The 22,135-nt window shown below is 52.9% G+C and overlaps 1 protein-coding gene across 1 annotated transcript; it reads left to right on the top strand.

The window, feature by feature from the left end:
* Nucleotides 1-3,696: 3,696 nt before the first annotated feature.
* LOC144738338 (sterol carrier protein 2-like) lies at nt 3,697-21,768 on the top strand. Its single transcript, XM_078621385.1, has 4 exons — nt 3,697-3,999; nt 8,041-8,170; nt 12,187-12,266; nt 19,230-21,768. Exons 1-4 carry the CDS (start codon nt 3,877-3,879, stop codon nt 19,323-19,325), a joined length of 429 nt encoding a protein of 142 aa, XP_078477511.1. The 5' UTR covers nt 3,697-3,876; the 3' UTR covers nt 19,326-21,768.
* Nucleotides 21,769-22,135: the final 367 nt, after the last annotated feature.

The raw sequence follows: 22,135 nt of genomic DNA on the forward strand, positions 1-22,135 counted from the left end.
GTGTGTGTCTGTGTAGGCGTGTCCCTGTGATGGTGTCTGTGTGTGTGTCTCTGTGTGTGTGTGACTATGTGTCTATGTGTGTGTGTCTGTGTAGGCGTGTCCCTGTGATGGTGTCTGTGTGTGTGTCTCTGTGTGTGTGTGTGTGACTATGTGTCTATGTGTGTGTGTCTGTGTAGGCGTGTCCCTGTGATGGTGTCTGTGTGTGTGTCTCTGTGTGTGTGTGTGACTATGTGTCTATGTGTGTGTGTCTGTGTAGGCGTGTCCCTGTGATGGTGTCTGTGTGTGTGTCTCTGTGTGTGTGACTATGTGTCTGTGTGTGTGTCTGTGTAGGCGTGTCCCTGTGATGGTGTCTGTGTGTGTGTCTCTGTGTGTGTGACTATGTGTCTGTGTGTGTGTCTGTGTAGGCGTGTCCCTGTGATGGTGTCTGTGTGTGTGTCTCTGTGTGTGTGTGTGTGACTATGTGTCTATGTGTGTGTGTCTGTGTAGGCGTGTCCCTGTGATGGTGTCTGTGTGTGTGTGTCTCTGTGTGTGTGTGTGTGACTATGTGTCTATGTGTGTGTGTCTGTGTAGGCGTGTCCCTGTGATGGTGTCTGTGTGTGTGTCTCTGTGTGTGTGTGTGTGACTATGTGTCTATGTGTGTGTGCCTGTGTAGGCGTGTCCCTGTGATGGTGTCTGTGTGTGTGTCTCTGTGTGTGTGTGTGTGACTATGTGTCTATGTGTGTGTGTCTGTGTAGGCGTGTCCCTGTGATGGTGTCTGTGTGTGTGTCTCTGTGTGTGTGTGTGTGACTATGTGTCTATGTGTGTGTGTCTGTGTAGGCGTGTCCCTGTGATGGTGTCTGTGTGTGTGTCTCTGTGTGTGTGTGACTATGTGTCTATGTGTGTGTGTCTGTGTAGGCGTGTCCCTGTGATGGTGTCTGTGTGTGTGTTTCTGTGTGTGTGTGTGTGACTATGTGTCTATGTGTGTGTGTCTGTGTAGGCGTGTCCCTGTGATGGTGTCTGTGTGTGTGTCTCTGTGTGTGTGTGTGTGACTATGTGTCTATGTGTGTGTGTCTGTGTAGGCGTGTGTCTGTGATGGTGTCTGTGTGTGTGTCTCTGTGTGTGTGTGTGACTATGTGTCTATGTGTGTGTGTCTGTGTAGGCGTGTCCCTGTGATGGTGTCTGTGTGTGTGTCTCTGTGTGTGTGTGTGACTATGTGTCTATGTGTGTGTGTCTGTGTAGGCGTGTCCCTGTGATGGTGTCTGTGTGTGTGTCTCTGTGTGTGTGTGTGTGACTATGTGTCTATGTGTGTGTGTCTGTGTAGGCGTGTCCCTGTGATGGTGTCTGTGTGTGTGTCTCTGTGTGTGTGTGTGTGACTATGTGTCTATGTGTGTGTGTCTGTGTAGGCGTGTCCCTGTGATGGTGTCTGTGTGTGTGTCTCTGTGTGTGTGTGTGACTATGTGTCTATGTGTGTGTGTCTGTGTAGGCGTGTCCCTGTGATGGTGTCTGTGTGTGTGTCTCTGTGTGTGTGTGTGTGACTATGTGTCTATGTGTGTGTGTCTGTGTAGGCGTGTCCCTGTGATGGTGTCTGTGTGTGTGTCTCTGTGTGTGTGTGTGACTATGTGTCTATGTGTGTGTGTCTGTGTAGGCGTGTCCCTGTGATGGTGTCTGTGTGTGTGTCTCTGTGTGTGTGTGTGTGACTATGTGTCTATGTGTGTGTGTCTGTGTAGGCGTGTCCCTGTGATGGTGTCTGTGTGTGTGTCTCTGTGTGTGTGTGTGTGACTATGTGTCTATGTGTGTGTGTCTGTGTAGGCGTGTCCCTGTGATGGTGTCTGTGTGTGTGTCTCTGTGTGTGTGTGTGACTATGTGTCTATGTGTGTGTGTCTGTGTAGGCGTGTCCCTGTGATGGTGTCTGTGTGTGTGTGTGTGTGTGTGTGTGACTATGTGTCTATGTGTGTGTGTCTGTGTAGGCGTGTCCCTGTGATGGTGTCTGTGTGTGTGTCTCTGTGTGTGTGTGTGTGACTATGTGTCTATGTGTGTGTGTCTGTGTAGGCGTGTCCCTGTGATGGTGTCTGTGTGTGTGTGTGTGTGTGTGTGTGACTATGTGTCTATGTGTGTGTGTCTGTGTAGGCGTGTCCCTGTGATGGTGTCTGTGTGTGTGTCTCTGTGTGTGTGTGTGTGACTATGTGTCTATGTGTGTGTGTCTGTGTAGGCGTGTCCCTGTGATGGTGTCTGTGTGTGTGTCTCTGTGTGTGTGTGTGTGACTATGTGTCTATGTGTGTGTGTCTGTGTAGGCGTGTCCCTGTGATGGTGTCTGTGTGTGTGTCTCTGTGTGTGTGTGTGTGACTATGTGTCTATGTGTGTGTGTCTGTGTAGGCGTGTCCCTGTGATGGTGTCTGTGTGTGTGTCTCTGTGTGTGTGTGTGACTATGTGTCTATGTGTGTGTGTCTGTGTAGGCGTGTCCCTGTGATGGTGTCTGTGTGTGTGTCTCTGTGTGTGTGTGTGTGACTATGTGTCTATGTGTGTGTGTCTGTGTAGGCGTGTCCCTGTGATGGTGTCTGTGTGTGTGTCTCTGTGTGTGTGTGTGTGACTATGTGTCTATGTGTGTGTGTCTGTGTAGGCGTGTCCCTGTGATGGTGTCTGTGTGTGTGTCTCTGTGTGTGTGTGTGTGACTATGTGTCTATGTGTGTGTGTCTGTGTAGGCGTGTCCCTGTGATGGTGTCTGTGTGTGTGTCTCTGTGTGTGTGTGTGACTATGTGTCTATGTGTGTGTGTCTGTGTAGGCGTGTCCCTGTGATGGTGTCTGTGTGTGTGTCTCTGTGTGTGTGTGGGTGACTATGTGTCTATGTGTGTGTGTCTGTGTAGGCGTGTCCCTGTGATGGTGTCTGTGTGTGTGTCTCTGTGTGTGTGTGTGTGACTATGTGTCTATGTGTGTGTGTCTGTGTAGGCGTGTCCCTGTGATGGTGTCTGTGTGTGTGTCTCTGTGTGTGTGTGTGTGACTATGTGTCTATGTGTGTGTGTCTGTGTAGGCGTGTCCCTGTGATGGTGTCTGTGTGTGTGTCTCTGTGTGTGTGTGTGTGACTATGTGTCTATGTGTGTGTGTCTGTGTAGGCGTGTCCCTGTGATGGTGTCTGTGTGTGTGTGTGTGTGTGTGTGACTATGTGTCTATGTGTGTGTGTCTGTGTAGGCGTGTCCCTGTGATGGTGTCTGTGTGTGTGTCTCTGTGTGTGTGTGGGTGACTATGTGTCTATGTGTGTGTGTCTGTGTAGGCGTGTCCCTGTGATGGTGTCTGTGTGTGTGTCTCTGTGTGTGTGTGGGTGACTATGTGTCTATGTGTGTGTGTCTGTGTAGGCGTGTCCCTGTGATGGTGTCTGTGTGTGTGTCTCTGTGTGTGTGTGTGACTATGTGTCTATGTGTGTGTGTCTGTGTAGGCGTGTCCCTGTGATGGTGTCTGTGTGTGTGTCTCTGTGTGTGTGTGTGTGACTATGTGTCTATGTGTGTGTGTCTGTGTAGGCGTGTCCCTGTGATGGTGTCTGTGTGTGTGTCTCTGTGTGTGTGTGTGTGACTATGTGTCTATGTGTGTGTGTCTGTGTAGGCGTGTCCCTGTGATGGTGTCTGTGTGTGTGTCTCTGTGTGTGTGTGTGTGACTATGTGTCTATGTGTGTGTGTCTGTGTAGGCGTGTCCCTGTGATGGTGTCTGTGTGTGTGTCTCTGTGTGTGTGTGTGAGACTATGTGTCTATGTGTGTGTGTCTGTGTAGGCGTGTCCCTGTGATGGTGTCTGTGTGTGTGTCTCTGTGTGTGTGTGTGACTATGTGTCTATGTGTGTGTGTCTGTGTAGGCGTGTCCCTGTGATGGTGTCTGTGTGTGTGTCTCTGTGTGTGTGTGGGTGACTATGTGTCTATGTGTGTGTGTCTGTGTAGGCGTCTCCCTGTGGTGGTGTCTGTCTCTGGATCTTCGATTCCCGAGGAGGACAACTTCAAATCAGCCGCCGTCTTCAGAGACATCGCCAAGAGACTGGAGCTGGTTTGTCTGTCTGTGTGTGTCTGTGTGTGTGTCTGTGTGTGTGTCTGTGTGTGTGTCTGTGTGTGTCTGTGTGTGTCTGTCTGTGTGTCTCTGTGTGTGTGTCTGTGTGTGTGTCTGTGTGTGTGTCTGTGTGTGTCTGTGTGTGTCTGTCTGTGTGTGTCTGTGTGTGTGTCTGTGTGTGTGTCTGTGTGTGTGTCTGTGTGTGTCTGTGTGTGTCTGTCTGTGTGTCTCTGTGTGTGTGTCTGTGTGTGTGTCTGTGTGTGTGTGTGTGTGTGTCTGTGTGTGTCTGTCTGTGTGTCTCTGTGTGTGTGTCTGTGTGTGTCTGTGTGTCTGTCTGTGTGTGTCTGTCTGTGTGTGTGTGTCTGTCTGTGTGTGTCTCTGTGTGTGTCTGTGTGTGTCTCTGTGTGTGTCTCTGTGTGTGTCTGTGTGTCTGTGTGTGTCTCTGTGTGTGTCTCTGTGTGTGTCTCTGTGTGTGTCTGTGTGTGTGTCTGTGTGTCTGTGTGTGTCTCTGTGTGTGTGTCTGTGTGTGTGTCTGTGTGTGTGTGTCTCTGTGTGTGTCTGTGTGTCTGTGTGTGTGTCTGTGTGTGTCTGTCTGTGTGTCTCTGTGTGTGTGTGTCTGTGTGTGTGTCTCTGTGTGTGTGTGTGTGTCTGTGTGTGTGTGTGTGTCTCTGTGTGTGTCTCTGTGTGTGTGTGTGTGTGTGTCTGTGTGTGTGTGTGTGTCTGTGTGTGTGTGTCTGTGTGTGTGTCTGTATGTGTGTGTGTGTGTCTGTGTCTGTGTGTGTGTGTCTGTGTGTGTGTCTGTATGTGTGTGTGTGTGTCTGTATGTGTGTGTGTGTGTCTGTGTGTGTGTGTGTGTCTGTGTGTGTGTCTGTATGTGTGTGTGTGTGTCTGTGTGTGTGTCTCTGTGTGTGTCTGTGTGTGTCTCTGTGTGTGTCTGTGTGTGTCTCTGTGTGTGTCTGTATGTGTGTGTGTGTGTCTGTGTGTGTGTGTCTGTGTGTGTGTATGTGTGTGTGTGTCTGTGTGTGTCTATGTGTGTGTGTGTGTCTGTGTGTGTGTCTGTGTGTGTCTGTGTGTGTCTCTGTGTGTGTCTGTGTGTGTGTCTGTGTGTGTCTGTCTGTGTGTGTGTGTCTGTCTGTGTGTGTCTCTGTGTGTGTCTCTGTGTGTGTCTCTGTGTGTGTCTCTATGTCTGTGTGTGTGTCTCTGTGTGTGTCTCTGTGTGTGTCTCTGTGTCTCTGTGTGTCTCTGTGTGTCTCTGTGTGTCTCTCTGTGTCTCTGTGAGTCTCTGTGTGTCTCTGTGTGTCTCTGTGTGTCTATGTGAGTCTCTGTGTGTCTCTGTGTGTCTCTCTCTGTCTCTGTGTGTCTCTGTGTGTCTCTGTGAGTCTCTGTGTCTCTGTGTGTCTCTGTGTGTCTCTCTCTGTCTCTGTGAGTCTCTGTGTCTCTCTGTGTCTCTGTGTGTCTCTGTGTGTCTCTGTGTGTCTCTGTGTCTCTGTGTGTCTCTGTGTGTCTCTGTGTCTCTGTGTGTCTCTGTGAGTCTCTGTGTCTCTCTGTGTGTCTCTCTCTGTCTCTGTGAGTCTCTGTGTCTCTCTGTGTCTCTGTGTGTCTCTGTGTGTCTCTGTGTGTCTCTGTGTGTCTCTGTGAGTCTCTGTGTCTCTCTGTGTCTCTGTGTGTCTCTGTGTGTCTCTGTGTGTCTCTGTGTGTGTGTGTGTCTCTGTGTGTCTCTGTGTGTCTCTGTGAGTCTCTGTGTGTCTCTCTGAGTCTCTGTGTGTCTCTCTGTGTCTCTGTGTGTCTCTGTGTGTCTCTGTGAGTCTCTGTGTGTCTCTCTGAGTCTCTGTGTCTCTGTGTGTCTCTGTGAGTCTCTGTGTGTCTCTCTGAGTCTCTGTGTCTCTGTGTGTCTCTCTGTGTGTCTCTGTGTGTCTCTGTGTGTCTCTGTGTGTCTCTGTGTCTCTGTGTGTCTCTCTGTCTCTGTGTGTCTCTGTGTGTCTCTCTGTGTCTCTGTGAGTCTCTGTGTGTCTCTGTGTGTCTCTGTGTGTCTATGTGAGTCTCTGTGTGTCTCTGTGTGTCTCTCTCTGTCTCTGTGTGTCTCTGTGTGTCTCTGTGAGTCTCTGTGTCTCTGTGTGTCTCTGTGTGTCTCTCTCTGTCTCTGTGAGTCTCTGTGTCTCTCTGTGTCTCTGTGTGTCTCTGTGTGTCTCTGTGTGTCTCTGTGTCTCTGTGTGTCTCTGTGTGTCTCTGTGTCTCTGTGTGTCTCTGTGAGTCTCTGTGTCTCTCTGTGTGTCTCTCTCTGTCTCTGTGAGTCTCTGTGTCTCTCTGTGTCTCTGTGTGTCTCTGTGTGTCTCTGTGTGTCTCTGTGAGTCTCTGTGTCTCTCTGTGTCTCTGTGTGTCTCTGTGTGTCTCTGTGTGTCTCTGTGTGTGTGTGTGTCTCTGTGTGTCTCTGTGTGTCTCTGTGAGTCTCTGTGTGTCTCTCTGAGTCTCTGTGTGTCTCTCTGTGTCTCTGTGTGTCTCTGTGTGTCTCTGTGAGTCTCTGTGTGTCTCTCTGAGTCTCTGTGTCTCTGTGTGTCTCTGTGAGTCTCTGTGTGTCTCTCTGAGTCTCTGTGTCTCTGTGTGTCTCTCTGTGTGTCTCTGTGTGTCTCTGTGTGTCTCTGTGTGTCTCTGTGTCTCTGTGTGTCTCTCTGTCTCTGTGTGTCTCTGTGAGTCTCTGTGTGTCTCTCTGAGTCTCTGTGTCTCTGTGTGTCTCTGTGTGTCTCTGTGTGTCTCTCTGTGTGTCTCTGTGTGTCTCTGTGTGTCTCTGTGTGTCTCTGTGTCTCTGTGTGTCTCTCTGTCTCTGTGTGTCTCTGTGAGTCTCTGTGTGTCTCTGTGAGTCTCTGTGTGTCTCTCTGTCTCTGTGAGTCTCTGTGTGTCTCTGTGTGTCTCTCTGTGTGTGTCTCTGTGAGTCTCTGTGTGTCTCTGTGTGTCTCTGTGTCTCTCTGTGAGTCTCTGTGTGTCTCTGTGAGTCTCTGTGAGTCTCTGTGTGTCTCTGTGAGTCTCTGTGTGTCTCTGTGTGTCTCTGTGTGTCTCTGTGAGTCTCTGTGTCTCTCTGTGAGTCTCTGTGTGTCTCTGCGTGTCTCTGTGAGTCTCTGTGAGTCTTTGTGTGTCTCTGTGTGTCTCTGTGAGTCTCTGTGTGTCTCTGTGTGTCTCTGTGAGTCTCTGTGTGTCTCTGTGTGTCTCTGTGTGTCTCTGTGAGTCTCTGTGTGTCTCTGTGTGTCTCTGTGTCTCTCTGTGAGTCTCTGTGGGTCTCTCTGTGTGTGTCTCTGTGTCTCTCTGTGAGTCTCTGTGTGTCTCTGTGTGTCTCTGTGTGTCTCTGTGTGTCTCTGTGTGTCTCTGTGTCTCTCTGTGAGTCTCTGTGTGTCTCTGTGAGTCTCTGTGTGTCTCTTTGTCTCTGTGAGTCTCTGTGTGTCTCTGTGTGTCTCTGTGAGTCTCTGTGGGTCTCTGTGTGTCTCTGTGAGTCTCTGCGTGTCTCTGTGTGTCTCTGTGTGTCTCTGTGTGTCTCTGTGTGTCTCTGTGAGTCTCTGTGAGTCTCTGCGTGTCTCTGTGAGTCTCTGTGTGTCTCTGTGTGTCTCTGTGAGTCTCTGTGGGTCTCTGTGTGTCTCTGTGAGTCTCTGCGTGTCTCTGTGAGTCTCTGTGTGTCTCTGTGTGTCTCTGTGAGTCTCTGCGTGTCTCTGTGTGTCTCTGTGAGTCTCTGTGTGTCTCTGTGTGTCTCTCTGTGTGAGTCTCTGTGTGTCTCTGTGTGTCTCTCTGTGTGTGTCTCTGTGAGTCTCTGTGTATCTCTGTGTGTCTCTCTGAGTCTCTGTGTGTCTCTGTGTCTCTGTGTCTCTCTGTGAGTCGCTGTGTGTCTCTCTGAGTCTCTGTGTCTCTCTGTGTCTCTCTGTGTCTCTCTGAGTCTCTGTGTGTCTCTGTGTCTCTGTGTCTCCGTGTGTCTCTGTGCCTCTCTGTGTCTCCGTGTGTCTCTGTGTGTCTCTGTGTCTCTCTGAGTCTCCGTGTGTCTCTCTGTGTCTCCGTGTGTCTCAGGAGGGAGAGACCCTGGTACAGAAGATGTCCTCCGTCTTTGAGTTCCGCGTCCGTGGTGGCACGGGAGATGAAATCGGGGTTTGGACAGTCGATGTGAAAACCGGGAAAGGAAGTGTCAACTACGCAAGCGGTAGAGAGACACACGGGGAGAGAGACACGGGGAGAGAGACACGGGGAGAGAGAGACACGGGGAGAGAGACACGGGGAGAGAGAGACACGGGGAGAGAGACACGGGGAGAGAGACACGGGGAGAGAGACACGGGGAGAGAGACACGGGGAGAGAGACACGGGCAGAGAGACACGGGAAGAGAGAGACACGGGGAGAGAGACACGGGGAGAGAGACACGGGGAGAGAGACACGGGGAGAGAGACACGGGGAGAGAGACACGGGGAGAGAGACACGGGGAGAGAGACACGGGGAGAGAGACACGGGGAGAGAGACACGGGGAGAGAGACACGGGGAGAGAGACACGGGGAGAGAGAGACACGGGGAGAGAGACACGGGAAGAGAGAGACACGGGGAGAGAGACACGGGGAGAGAGACACGGGGAGAGAGACACGGGGAGAGAGACACGGGGAGAGAGAGACACGGGGAGAGAGACACGGGGAGAGAGACACGGGGAGAGAGACACGGGGAGAGAGACACGGGGAGAGAGACACGGGGAGAGAGACACGGGGAGAGAGACACGGGGAGAGAGACACGGGGAGAGAGACACGGGGAGAGAGACACGGGCAGAGAGACACGGGAAGAGAGAGACACGGGGAGAGAGACACGGGGAGAGAGACACGGGGAGAGAGACACGGGGAGAGAGACACGGGGAGAGAGACACGGGGAGAGAGACACGGGGAGAGAGACACGGGGAGAGAGACACGGGGAGAGAGACACGGGGAGAGAGACACGGGGAGAGAGACACGGGGAGAGAGACACGGGGAGAGAGAGACACGGGGAGAGAGACACGGGAAGAGAGAGACACGGGGAGAGAGACACGGGGAGAGAGACACGGGGAGAGAGACACGGGGAGAGAGACACGGGAAGAGAGAGACACGGGGAGAGAGACACGGGGAGAGAGACACGGGGAGAGAGACACGGGGAGAGAGACACGGGGAGAGAGACACGGGGAGAGAGACACGGGGAGAGAGACACGGGGAGAGAGACACGGGGAGAGAGACACGGGGAGAGAGACACGGGGAGAGAGACACGGGGAGAGAGACACGGGGAGAGACACGGGGAGAGAGACACGGGGAGAGAGACACGGGGAGAGAGACACGGGGAGAGAGACACGGGGAGAGAGAGACACGGGGAGAGAGACACGGGGAGAGAGACACGGGGAGAGAGAGACACGGGGGGAGAGACACGAGGAGAGAGAGACACGGTGAGAGAGAGACACGGGGAGAGAGAGACACGGGGAGAGAGACACGGGGAGAGAGACACGGGGAGAGAGACACGGGGAGAGAGACACGGGGAGAGAGACACGGGGAGAGAGACGCGGGGAGAGAGACGCGGGGAGAGAGACGCGGGGAGAGAGACGCGGGGAGAGAGACGCGGGGAGAGAGACACGGGGAGAGAGACACGGGGAGAGAGACACGTGGAGAGAGACACGGGGAGAGAGAGACACGGGGAGAGAGACACGGGGAGAGAGAGACACGGGGAGAGAGACACGGGGAGAGAGACACGGGGAGAGAGACACGGGGAGAGAGACACGGGGAGAGAGACACGGGGAGAGAGACACGGGGAGAGAGACACGGGGAGAGAGACACGGGGAGAGAGACACGGGGAGAGAGAGACACGGGGAGAGAGACACGGGAAGAGAGAGACACGGGGAGAGAGACACGGGGAGAGAGACACGGGGAGAGAGACACGGGGAGAGAGACACGGGGAGAGAGAGACACGGGGAGAGAGACACGGGGAGAGAGACACGGGGAGAGAGACACGGGGAGAGAGACACGGGGAGAGAGACACGGGGAGAGAGACACGGGGAGAGAGACACGGGGAGAGAGACACGGGGAGAGAGACACGGGGAGGAGAGACACGGGCAGAGAGACACGGGAAGAGAGAGACACGGGGAGAGAGACACGGGGAGAGAGACACGGGGAGAGAGACACGGGGAGAGAGACACGGGGAGAGAGACACGGGGAGAGAGACACGGGGAGAGAGACACGGGGAGAGAGACACGGGGAGAGAGACACGGGGAGAGAGACACGGAGAGACACGGGGAGAGAGACACGGGGAGAGAGACACGGGGAGAGAGAGACACGGGGAGAGAGACACGGGAAGAGAGAGACACGGGGAGAGAGACACGGGGAGAGAGACACGGGGAGAGAGACACGGGGAGAGAGACACGGGAAGAGAGAGACACGGGGAGAGAGACACGGGGAGAGAGACACGGGGAGAGAGACACGGGGAGAGAGACACGGGGAGAGAGACACGGGGAGAGAGACACGGGGAGAGAGACACGGGGAGAGAGACACGGGGAGAGAGACACGGGGAGAGAGACACGGGGAGAGAGACACGGGGAGAGACACGGGGAGAGAGACACGGGGAGAGAGACACGGGGAGAGAGACACGGGGAGAGAGAGACACGGGGAGAGAGACACGGGGAGAGAGACACGGGGAGAGAGAGACACGGGGGGAGAGACACGAGGAGAGAGAGACACGGTGAGAGAGAGACACGGGGAGAGAGAGACACGGGGAGAGAGACACGGGGAGAGAGACACGGGGAGAGAGACACGGGGAGAGAGACACGGGGAGAGAGACACGGGGAGAGAGACGCGGGGAGAGAGACGCGGGGAGAGAGACGCGGGGAGAGAGACGCGGGGAGAGAGACGCGGGGAGAGAGACACGGGGAGAGAGACACGGGGAGAGAGACACGTGGAGAGAGACACGGGGAGAGAGAGACACGGGGAGAGAGACACGGGGAGAGAGACACGGGGAGAGAGACACGGGGAGAGAGACACGGGAAGAGAGACACGGGGAGAGAGAGACCCGGGGAGAGAGACACGGGGAGAGAGACACGGGGAGAGAGACACGGGGAGAGAGACACGGGGAGAGAGACACGGGGAGAGAGACACGGGGAGAGAGACGGGGAGAGACACGGGGAGAGAGACACGGGGAGAGAGAGACACGGGGAGAGAGACACGGGGAGAGAGACACGGGGAGAGAGACACGGGGAGAGAGACACGGGGAGAGAGACACGGGGAGAGAGACACGGGGAGAGAAAGACATCGGGAGAGAGACACGGGGAGAGAGACACGGGGAGAGAGACACGGGGAGAGAGAGACACGGGGAGAGAGAGACACGGGGAGAGAGACACGGGAAGAGAGACACGGGGAGAGAGACACGGGGAGAGAGACACGGGGGGAGAGACACGGGGAGAGAGACACGGGGAGAGAGACACGGGGAGAGAGAGACACGGGGAGAAAGACACGGGGAGAGAGAGACAGGGAGAGAGACACGGGGAGAGAGACACGGGGAGAGAGACACGGGGAGAGAGACACGGGGAAAGAGAGACACGGGGAGAGAGAGACACGGGGAGAGAGACACGGGGAGAGAGACACGCGGAGAGAGAGACACGGGGAGAGAGACACGGGGAGAGAGAGACACGGGGAGAGAGAGACACGGGGAGAGAGACACGGGGAGAGAGAGACACGGGGAGAGACACGGGGAGAGAGACACGGGGAGAGAGAGACACGGGGAGAGAGAGACACGGGGAGAGAGACACGGGGAGAGAGAGACACGGGGAGAGAGAGACACAGGGAGAGAGACACGGGGAGAGAGACACGGGGAGAGAGAGACACGGGGAGAGAGACACGGGGAGAGAGACACGGGGAGAGAGAGACACGGGGAGAGAGACACGGGGAGAGAGACACGGGGAGGGAGAGACACGGGGAGAGAGACACGGGGAGACACGGGGAGAGAGACACGGGGAGAGAGAGACACGGGGAGAGAGAGACACATAAACACACACACACAGACACACACATAGACACACACAGACACACACACATACAGACACACACACAAAGACACACACACACAGACACACACACACAGACACACACAGACACACAGACACACACACAGACACACACACACACAGACACACACACACACGTAGACACGGTTCGTGTGTCTCTGTCCGTCTACAGGTCTGCCCGCAGATGTGTCTCTGTCCGTGTCCGATGACGATCTTGTCTCCGTGATGTCCGGGAAACTCAACCCCCAGACGGTGAGATTCACTAACTCACCACCCACTTACCTTGAACTCGTAAAACTATGGGGCAGTGCTGAGTCTATGGTGCAGTGTTGAGTCTATGGGCAGTGTTGAGTCTATGGTGCAGTGTTGAGTCTATGGTGCAGTGCTGAGTCTATGGTGCAGTATTGAGTCTATGGTGCAGTGTTGAGTCTATGGTGCAGTGCTGAGTCTATGGTGCAGTGTTGAGTCTATGGTGCAGTGCTGAGTCTATGGTGCAGTGTTGAGTCTATGGTGCAGTGTTGAGTCTATGGTGCAGTGCTGAGTCTATGGTGCAGTGCTGAGTCTATGGTGCAGTGTTGAGTCTATGGTGCAGTGTTGAGTCTATGGGGCAGTGTTGAGTCTATGGGCAGTGTTGAGTCTATGGTGCAGTGTTGAGTCTATGGTGCAGTGCTGAGTCTATGGTGCAGTGTTGAGTCTATGGTGCAGTGCTGAGTCTATGGTGCAGTGTTGAGTCTATGGTGCAGTGTTGAGTCTATGGGCAGTGTTGAGTCTATGGTGCAGTGTTGAGTCTATGGTGCAGTGCTGAGTCTATGGTGCAGTGTTGAGTCTATGGTGCAGTGTTGAGTCTATGGTGCAGTGCTGAGTCTATGGTGCAGTGTTGAGTCTATGGTGCAGTGCTGAGTCTATGGTGCAGTGTTGAGTCTATGGTGCAGTGTTGAGTCTATGGTGCAGTGCTGAGTCTATGGTGCAGTGCTGAGTCTATGGTGCAGTGTTGAGTCTATGGTGCAGTGTTGAGTCTATGGGGCAGTGTTGAGTCTATGGGCAGTGTTGAGTCTATGGTGCAGTGTTGAGTCTATGGTGCAGTGCTGAGTCTATGGTGCAGTGTTGAGTCTATGGTGCAGTGCTGAGTCTATGGTGCAGTGTTGAGTCTATGGTGCAGTGTTGAGTCTATGGGGCAGTGTTGAGTCTATGGGGCAGTGTTGAGTCTATGGTGCAGTGCTGAGTCTATGGTGCAGTGCTGAGTCTATGGTGCAGTGTTGAGTCTATGGTGCAGTGCTGAGTCTATGGTGCAGTGTTGAGTCTATGAGTGGGCAGTGTTGAGTCTATGGGGCAGTGTTGAGTCTATGGTGCAGTGCTGAGTCTATGGTGCAGTGCTGAGTCTATGGTGCAGTGTTGAGTCTATGGTGCAGTGCTGAGTCTATGGGGCAGTGTTGAGTCTATGGTGGCAGTGTTGAGTCTATGGTGCAGTGCTGAGTCTATGGTGCAGTGTTGAGTCTATGGTGCAGTGTTGAGTCTATGGTGCAGTGTTGAGTCTATGGTGCAGTTGTTGAGTCTATGGGGCAGTGCTGAGTCTATGGGGCAGTGTTGAGTCTATGGTGCAGTGTTGAGTCTATGGGGCAGTGTTGAGTCTATGGTGCAGTGTTGAGTCTATGGTGCAGTGTTGAGTCTATGGTGCAGTGTTGAGTCTATGGGGCAGTGTTGAGTCTATGGTGCAGTGTTGAGTCTATGGGGCAGTGTTGAGTCTATGGTGCAGTGCTGAGTCTATGGTGCAGTGTTGAGTCTATGGTGCAGTGTTGAGTCTATGGTGCAGTGTTGAGTCTATGGTGCAGTGTTGAGTCTATGGTGCAGTGTTGAGTCTATGGTGCAGTGTTGAGTCTATGGGGCAGTGTTGAGTCTATGGTGCAGTGTTGAGTCTATGGTGCAGTGTTGAGTCTATGGTGCAGTGTTTGAGTCTATGGTGCAGTGTTGAGTCTATGGTGCAGTGTTGAGTCTATGGTGCAGTGCTGAGTCTATGGTGCAGTGGTTGAGTCTATGGGGCAGTGTTGAGTCTATGGTGCAGTGTTGAGTCTATGGTGCAGTGTTGAGTCTATGGTGCAGTGTTGAGTCTATGGTGCAGTGTTGAGTCTATGGTGCAGTGCTGAGTCTATGGTGCAGTGTGAGTCTATGGGGCAGTGTTGAGTCTATGGGTGGCAGTGCTGAGTCTATGGTGCAGTGCTGAGTCTATGGGGCAGTGTTGAGTCTATGGGGCAGTGTTGAGTCTATGGTGCAGTGTTGAGTCTATGGTGCAGTGTTGAGTCTATGGTGCAGTGATGAGTCTATGGGGCAGTGTTGAGTCTATGGTGCAGTGTTGAGTCTATGGTGCAGTGTTGAGTCTATGGTGCAGTGTTGAGTCTATGGTGCAGTGTTGAGTCTATGGGGCAGTGTGAGTCTATGGTGCAGTGTTGAGTCTATGGTGCAGTGCTGAGTCTATGGTGCAGTGCTTGAGTTCTATGGGGCAGTGTTGAGTCTATGGGGCAGTGTTGAGTCTATGGTGCAGTGTTGAGTCTATGGGGCAGTGTTGAGTCTATGGTGCAGTGTTGAGTCTATGATGCAGTGTTGAGTCTATGGTGGCAGTGTTGAGTCTATGGTGCAGTGTTGAGTCTATGGGGCAGTGTTGAGTCTATGGTGCAGTGTTGAGTCTATGGGGCAGTGTTGAGTCTATGATGCAGTGTTGAGTCTATGGTGCAGTGTTGAGTCTATGGTGCAGTGTTGAGTCTATGGTGCAGTGTTGAGTCTATGGGGCAGTGTTGAGTCTATGGGTGGCAGTGTTGAGTCTATGGTGCAGTGTTGAGTCTATGGGGCAGTGTTGAGTCTATGGGGCAGTGCTGAGTCTATGGGGCAATGTTGAGTCTATGGGCAGTGCTGAGTCTATGGGCAGTGTTGAGTCTATGGGGCAGTGTTGAGTCTATGGTGCAGTGTTGAGTCTATGGGGCAGTGTTGAGTCTATGGTGCAGTGTTGAGTCTATGGGGCAGTGTTGAGTCTATGGGGCAGTGTTGAGTCTATGATGCAGTGTTGAGTCTATGGTGGCAGTGTTGAGTCTATGGTGCAGTGTTGAGTCTATGGGGCAGTGTTGAGTCTATGGGGCAGTGCTGAGTCTATGGGGCAAGTGTTGAGTCTATGGGGCAGTGCTGAGTCTATGGGGCAGTGTTGAGTCTATGGGGCAGTGTTGAGTCTATGGTGCAGTGTTGAGTCTATGATGCAGTGTTGAGTCTATGGTGCAGTGTTGAGTCTATGGGGCAGTGTTGAGTCTATGGTGCAGTGTTGAGTCTATGGGGCAGTGTTGAGTCTATGGTGCAGTGTTGAGTCTATGGGGCAGTGTTGAGTCTATGGGGCAGTGTTGAGTCTATGGGGCAGTGTTGAGTCTATGGGGCAGTGTTGAGTCTATGGGGCAGTGTTGAGTCTATGGTGCAGTGTTGAGTCTATGGTGCAGTGTTGAGTCTATGGGGCAGTGTTGAGTCTATGGGGCAGTGTTGAGTCTATGGGGCAGTGTTGAGTCTATGGGGCAGTGTTGAGTCTATGGGGCAGTGTTGAGTCTATGGGGCAGTGTTGAGTCTATGGGGCAGTGTTGAGTCTATGGGGCAGTGTTGAGTCTATGGTGCAGTGTTGAGTCTATGGTGCAGTGTTGAGTCTATGGTGCAGTGTTGAGTCTATGGGGCAGTGTTGAGTCTATGGGTCTCAGTGTTGAGTCTATGGTGCAGTGTTGAGTCTATGGTGCAGTGTTGAGTCTATGGTGCAGTGCTGAGTCTATGGTGCAGTGTTGAGTCTATGATGCAGTGTTGAGTCTATGGTGCAGTGTTGAGTCTATGGTGCAGTGCTGAGTCTATGGGGCAGTGTTGAGTCTATGGGGCAGTGTTGAGTCTATGGTGCAGTGCTGAGTCTATGGTGCAGTGTTGAGTCTATGGTGCAGTGTTGAGTCTATGGTGCAGTGTTGAGTCTATGGTGCAGTGTTGAGTCTATGGGGCAGTGCTGAGTCTATGGGGCAGTGTTGAGTCTATGGTGCAGTGTTGAGTCTATGGGGCAGTGTTGAGTCTATGGTGCAGTGTTGAGTCTATGGTGCAGTGTTGAGTCTATGGTGCAGTGTTGAGTCTATGGGGCAGTGTTGAGTCTATGGTGCAGTGTTGAGTCTATGGGGCAGTGTTGAGTCTATGGTGCAGTGCTGAGTCTATGGTGCAGTGTTGAGTCTATGGTGCAGTGTTGAGTCTATGGTGCAGTGTTGAGTCTATGGTGCAGTGTTGAGTCTATGGTGCAGTGTTGAGTCTATGGTGCAGTGTTGAGTCTATGGGGCAGTGTTGAGTCTATGGTGCAGTGTTGAGTCTATGGTGCAGTGTTGAGTCTATGGTGCAGTGTTGAGTCTATGGTGCAGTGTTGAGTCTATGGTGCAGTGTTGAGTCTATGGTGCAGTGTTGAGTCTATGGTGCAGTGCTGAGTCTATGGTGCAGTGTTGAGTCTATGGGGCAGTGTTGAGTCTATGGGTGGCAGTGCTGAGTCTATGGTGCAGTGCTGAGTCTATGGGGCAGTGTTGAGTCTATGGTGCAGTGTTGAGTCTATGGTGCAGTGTTGAGTCTATGGTGCAGTGTTGAGTCTATGGGGCAGTGCTGAGTCTATGGGGCAGTGTTGAGTCTATGGTGCAGTGTTGAGTCTATGGGGCAGTGTTGAGTCTATGGTGCAGTGTTGAGTCTATGGTGCAGTGTTGAGTCTATGGTGCAGTGTTGAGTCTATGGGGCAGTGTTGAGTCTATGGTGCAGTGTTGAGTCTATGGGGCAGTGTTGAGTCTATGGTGCAGTGCTGAGTCTATGGTGCAGTGTTGAGTCTATGGTGCAGTGTTGAGTCTATGGTGCAGTGTTGAGTCTATGGTGCAGTGTTGAGTCTATGGTGCAGTGTTGAGTCTATGGTGCAGTGTTGAGTCTATGGGGCAGTGTTGAGTCTATGGTGCAGTGTTGAGTCTATGGTGCAGTGTTGAGTCTATGGTGCAGTGTTGAGTCTATGGTGCAGTGTTGAGTCTATGGTGCAGTGTTGAGTCTATGGTGCAGTGTTGAGTCTATGGTGCAGTGCTGAGTCTATGGTGCAGTGTTGAGTCTATGGGGCAGTGTTGAGTCTATGGGTGGCAGTGCTGAGTCTATGGTGCAGTGCTGAGTCTATGGGGCAGTGTTGAGTCTATGGGGCAGTGTTGAGTCTATGGTGCAGTGTTGAGTCTATGGTGCAGTGTTGAGTCTATGGTGCAGTGCTGAGTCTATGGGGCAGTGTTGAGTCTATGGTGCAGTGTTGAGTCTATGGTGCAGTGTTGAGTCTATGGTGCAGTGTTGAGTCTATGGGTGGCAGTGTTGAGTCTATGGTGCAGTGTTGAGTCTATGGGTGGCAGTGTTGAGTCTATGGTGCAATGTTGAGTCTATGGTGCAGTGTTGAGTCTATGGGGCAGTGTTGAGTCTATGGGTGGCAGTGTTGAGTCTATGGTGCAGTGTTGAGTCTATGGTGCAGTGTTGAGTCTATGATGCAGTGTTGAGTCTATGGTGCAGTGTTGAGTCTATGGGGCAGTGTTGAGTCTATGGGGCAGTGCTGAGTCTATGGGGCAATGTTGAGTCTATGGGGCAGTGTTGAGTCTATGGGGCAGTGCTGAGTCTATGGGGCAATGTTGAGTCTATGGGGCAGTGTTGAGTCTATGGGGCAGTGCTGAGTCTATGGGGCAGTGTTGAGTCTATGGGGCAGTGCTGAGTCTATGGTGCAGTGTTGAGTCTATGGGGCAGTGTTGAGTCTATGGGGCAGTGTTGAGTCTATGGTGCAGTGTTGAGTCTATGGTGCAGTGTTGAGTCTATGGGGCAGTGTTGAGTCTATGGGACAGTGCTGAGTCTATGGGCAGTGTTGAGTCTATGGTGCAGTGTTGAGTCTATGGTGCAGTGTTGAGTCTATGGTGCAGTGTTGAGTCTATGGGTAGTGTTGAGTCTATGGTGCAGTGTTGAGTCTATGGGGCAGTGTTGAGTCTATGGGGCAGTGTTGAGTCTATGGGCAGTGTTGAGTCTATGGTGCAGTGTTGAGTCTATGGTGCAGTGTTGAGTCTATGGTGCAGTGTTGAGTCTATGGTGCATTGTTGAGTCTTTGGTGCAGTGCTGAGTCTATGGGCAGTGTTGAGTCTATGGTGCAGTGTTGAGTCTATGGTGCAGTGTTGAGTCTGTGGGCAGTGTTGAGTCTATGGTGCAGTGTTGAGTCTATGGTGCAGTGTTGAGTCTATGGTGCAGTGTTGAGTCTATGGTGCAGTGTTGAGTCTATGGGGCAGTGTTGAGTCTATGGGCAGTGTTGAGTCTATGGGGCAGTGTTGAGTCTATGGGCAGTGTTGAGTCTATGGGGCAGTGTTGAGTCTATGGTGCAGTGTTGAGTCTATGGTGCAGTGTTGAGTCTATGGTGCAGTGTTGAGTCTATGGTGTAGTGTTGAGTCTATGGGGCAGTGCTGAGTCTATGGTGCAGTGTTGAGTCTATGGTGCAGTGTTGAGTCTATGGTGCAGTGCTGAGTCTATGGTGCAGTGTTGAGTCTATGGTGCAGTGTTGAGTCTATGGGGCAGTGTTGAGTCTATGGTGCAGTGCTGAGTCTATGGTGCAGTGTTGAGTCTATGGGGCAGTGCTGAGTCTATGGTGCAGTGTTGAGTCTATGGTGCAGTGTTGAGTCTATGGTGCAGTGCTGAGTCTATGGTGCAGTGTTGAGTCTATGGTGCAGTGCTGAGTCTATGGTGCAGTGTTGAGTCTATGGTGCAGTGTTGAGTCTATGGTGCAGTGTTGAGTCTATGGGGCAGTGCTGAGTCTATGGTGCAGTGTTGAGTCTATGGTGCAGTGTTGAGTCTATGGTGCAGTGTTGAGTCTATGGTGCAGTGCTGAGTCTATGGTGCAGTGTTGAGTCTATGGTGCAGTGCTGAGTCTATGGTGCAGTGTTGAGTCTATGGTGCAGTGTTGAGTCTATGGGGCAGTGTTGAGTCTATGGTGCAGTACTGAGTCTATGGTGCAGTGTTGAGTCTATGGGGCAGTGCTGAGTCTATGGTGCAGTGTTGAGTCTATGGTGCAGTGTTGAGTCTATGGGGCAGTGTTGAGTCTATGGTGCAGTGTTGAGTCTATGGTGCAGTGTTGAGTCTATGGGGCAGTACTGAGTCTATGGTGCGTTGTTTTTGTGTCTCTGTGGGTCTCTCCTCCTTCAGGCTTTCTTCCAGGGCAAGATGAAGATTGCTGGCAGCATGGCTGCTGCTATGAAGCTGCAGAGTTTGGTGTCAACTCTACCCAAAGCCAAGCTGTAGACACACAGACACACACAGACACACACAGACACACAGACACACACACACACACACAGACACACAGACACACACACACAGACACACACAGACACACAGACACACAGACACATACAGACACACACACACAGACATAGACACACAGACATAGACACACAGACACACACACACAGACGGACTGATCAAGACAGTAGTAACGAATTTGTTTGCCGATTTAACCGATGATTTAATCTCTGCCGCTAATCAGAGATTTGATGGTGATGATGGTGATGGCGGTGGTGGCGATGGTGGTGGTGGTGGCGGTGGTGGTGATGGTGGTGATGGTGGTGATGGTGGTGATGGTGATGGTGGTGATGGTGGTGGTGGTGATGGTGGTGGTGATGGTGGTGGTGATGGTGATGGTGGTGATGGTGGTGATGGTGGTGGTGATGGTGATGGTGGTGATGGTGGTGATGGTGATGGTGGTGGTGGTGATGGTGGTGGTGGTGGTGGTGATGGTGATGGTGGTGGCGGTGGTGGTGATGGTGGTGATGGTGGTGATGGTGGTGGTGGTGATGGCGGTGGTGGTGATGGTGATGGCGGTGGTGGTGGTGATGGTGATGGTGGTGGCGGTGGTGGTGATGGTGGTGATGGTGGTGATGGTGATGGTGGTGATGGCGGTGGTGGTGATGGTGATGGCGGTGGTGGTGATGGTGGTGATGGTGGTGATGGTGGTGGTGGTGGTGATGGTGGTGGTGGTGGTGGTTGTGGTGGTGGTGCTGGCCACCCACCCCCTCTGTGTGTGTAGCCACAGTGCCGGTAGCCTTCATAGACGCTGCTTCTGACAGCACTTGCCCCTACAGCCCTGCTAGTGGCTACCTGGGGGAGCTTTGTCTGTGTGTAACAGCACTTGCCCCTACAGCCCTGCTAGAGGCTACCTGGGGGGGCTTTGTCTGTGTGTAACAGCACTTGCCCCTACAGCCCTGCTAGAGGCTACCTGGGGCAGCTTTGTGTGTGTGTAACAGCACATGCCCCTACAGCCCTGCTAGAGGCTACCTGGGGTAGCTTTGTCTGTGCTGTGACAATTTATAATTGGTGGTGAGATGTTGACCACCTCGCCTGGTCTACAGGAGGTCGTGGGTTCAATCTAAGACACTGGGAGATGTTGACTACCTCGCCTGGTCTACAGGAGGTCGTGGGTTCAATCTAAGACACTGGGAGATGTTGACTACCTCGCCTGGTCTACAGGAGGTCGTGGGTTCAATATCAGACACTGAGAGATGTTGACTACCTCGCCTGGTCTACAGGAGGTCGTGGGTTCAATATCAGACGCTGAGAGATGTTGACCACCTCGCCTGGGCTACAGGAGGTCGTGGGTTCAATCTCAGACACTGGGAGATGTTGACCACCTCGCCTGGGCTACAGGAGGTCGTGGGTTCAATCTCAGACACTGGGAGATGTTGACTACCTCGCCTGGTCTACAGGAGGTCGTGGGTTCAATCTCAGACACTGGGAGATGTTGACTACCTCGCCTGGTCTACAGGAGGTCGTGGGTTCAATTTCAGACACTGGGAGATGTTGACTACCTCGCCTGGTCTACAGGAGGTCGTGGGTTCAATCTCAGACACTGGGAGATGTTGACTACCTCGCCTGGTCTACAGGAGGTCGTGGGTTCCATCTCAGACACTGGGAGATGTTGACTACCTCGCCTGGTCTACAGGAGGTCGTGGGTTCAATCTCAGACACTGGGAGATGTTGACTACCTCGCCTGGTCTACAGGAGGTCGTGGGTTCAATCTCAGACCCTGGGAGATGTTGACTACCTCGCCTGGTCTACAGGAGGTCGTGGGTTCCATCTCAGACCCTGGGAGATGTTGACTACCTGGCCTGGTACACAGGAGGTCGTGGGTTCAATCTCAGACCCTGGGAGATGTTGACCACCTCGCCTGGGCTACAGGAGGTCGTGGGTTCAATCTCAGACACTGGGAGATGTTGACTACCTCGCCTGGTCTACAGGAGGTCGTGGGTTCAATCTAAGACACTGGGAGATGTTGACTACCTCGCCTGGTCTACAGGAGGTCGTGGGTTCAATCCTAGACACTGGGAGATGTTGACTACCTCGCCTGGTCTACAGGAGGTCGTGGGTTCTATCCTAGACACAGGGAGATGTTGACTACCTCGCCTGGTCTACAGGAGGTCGTGGGTTCAATCTAAGACACTGGGAGATGTTGACTACCTCGCCTGGTCTACAGGAGGTCGTGGGTTCAATCCTAGACACAGGGAGATGTTGACTACCTCGCCTGGTAGTTCAATTTGCCAATGAAAAGCAGTCATATGGAAGGAGTTGTGATCACGGTGATGGTGATGATGGTGGTGGTAGTTGTGAGTATTGATATTTGCTGATGTTACCAAGGTTTTGATGTTGCTGATTTAGTTTGCCATTGTTTGAATTAAATAATTGAAGCAATTGTGATGTTTGGAATCACTCACACACTCACTCACACACTCATCGCTCACTCATCACCCATCCACTCACTCATCACCCACTCACTCATCACCCACTCACTCATTCACCCACTCACCCACTAATCACTCAGTCACTCACTCACCCTCCCACTCACCTCACCCACCACTCACCCACTCACCCGCTCACTCACCCACCCACTCACTCACCCACTCACTCACCCACCCACTCACCACCCACTCACTCACCACTCACTCATTCACCCACTCACTAACTCACCCAATCATTCACACTCACTCACCCACTCACTCACCCACCCACTCACCCACCCAATCACTCACCACCCACTCACTAACTCACCCGCTCACTCA

The sequence above is a fragment of the Lampetra planeri genome, chromosome 81, assembly GCF_965212315.1.
Source record: "Lampetra planeri chromosome 81, kcLamPlan1.2.h2, whole genome shotgun sequence".
NCBI lineage: Eukaryota > Metazoa > Chordata > Hyperoartia > Petromyzontiformes > Petromyzontidae > Lampetra > Lampetra planeri.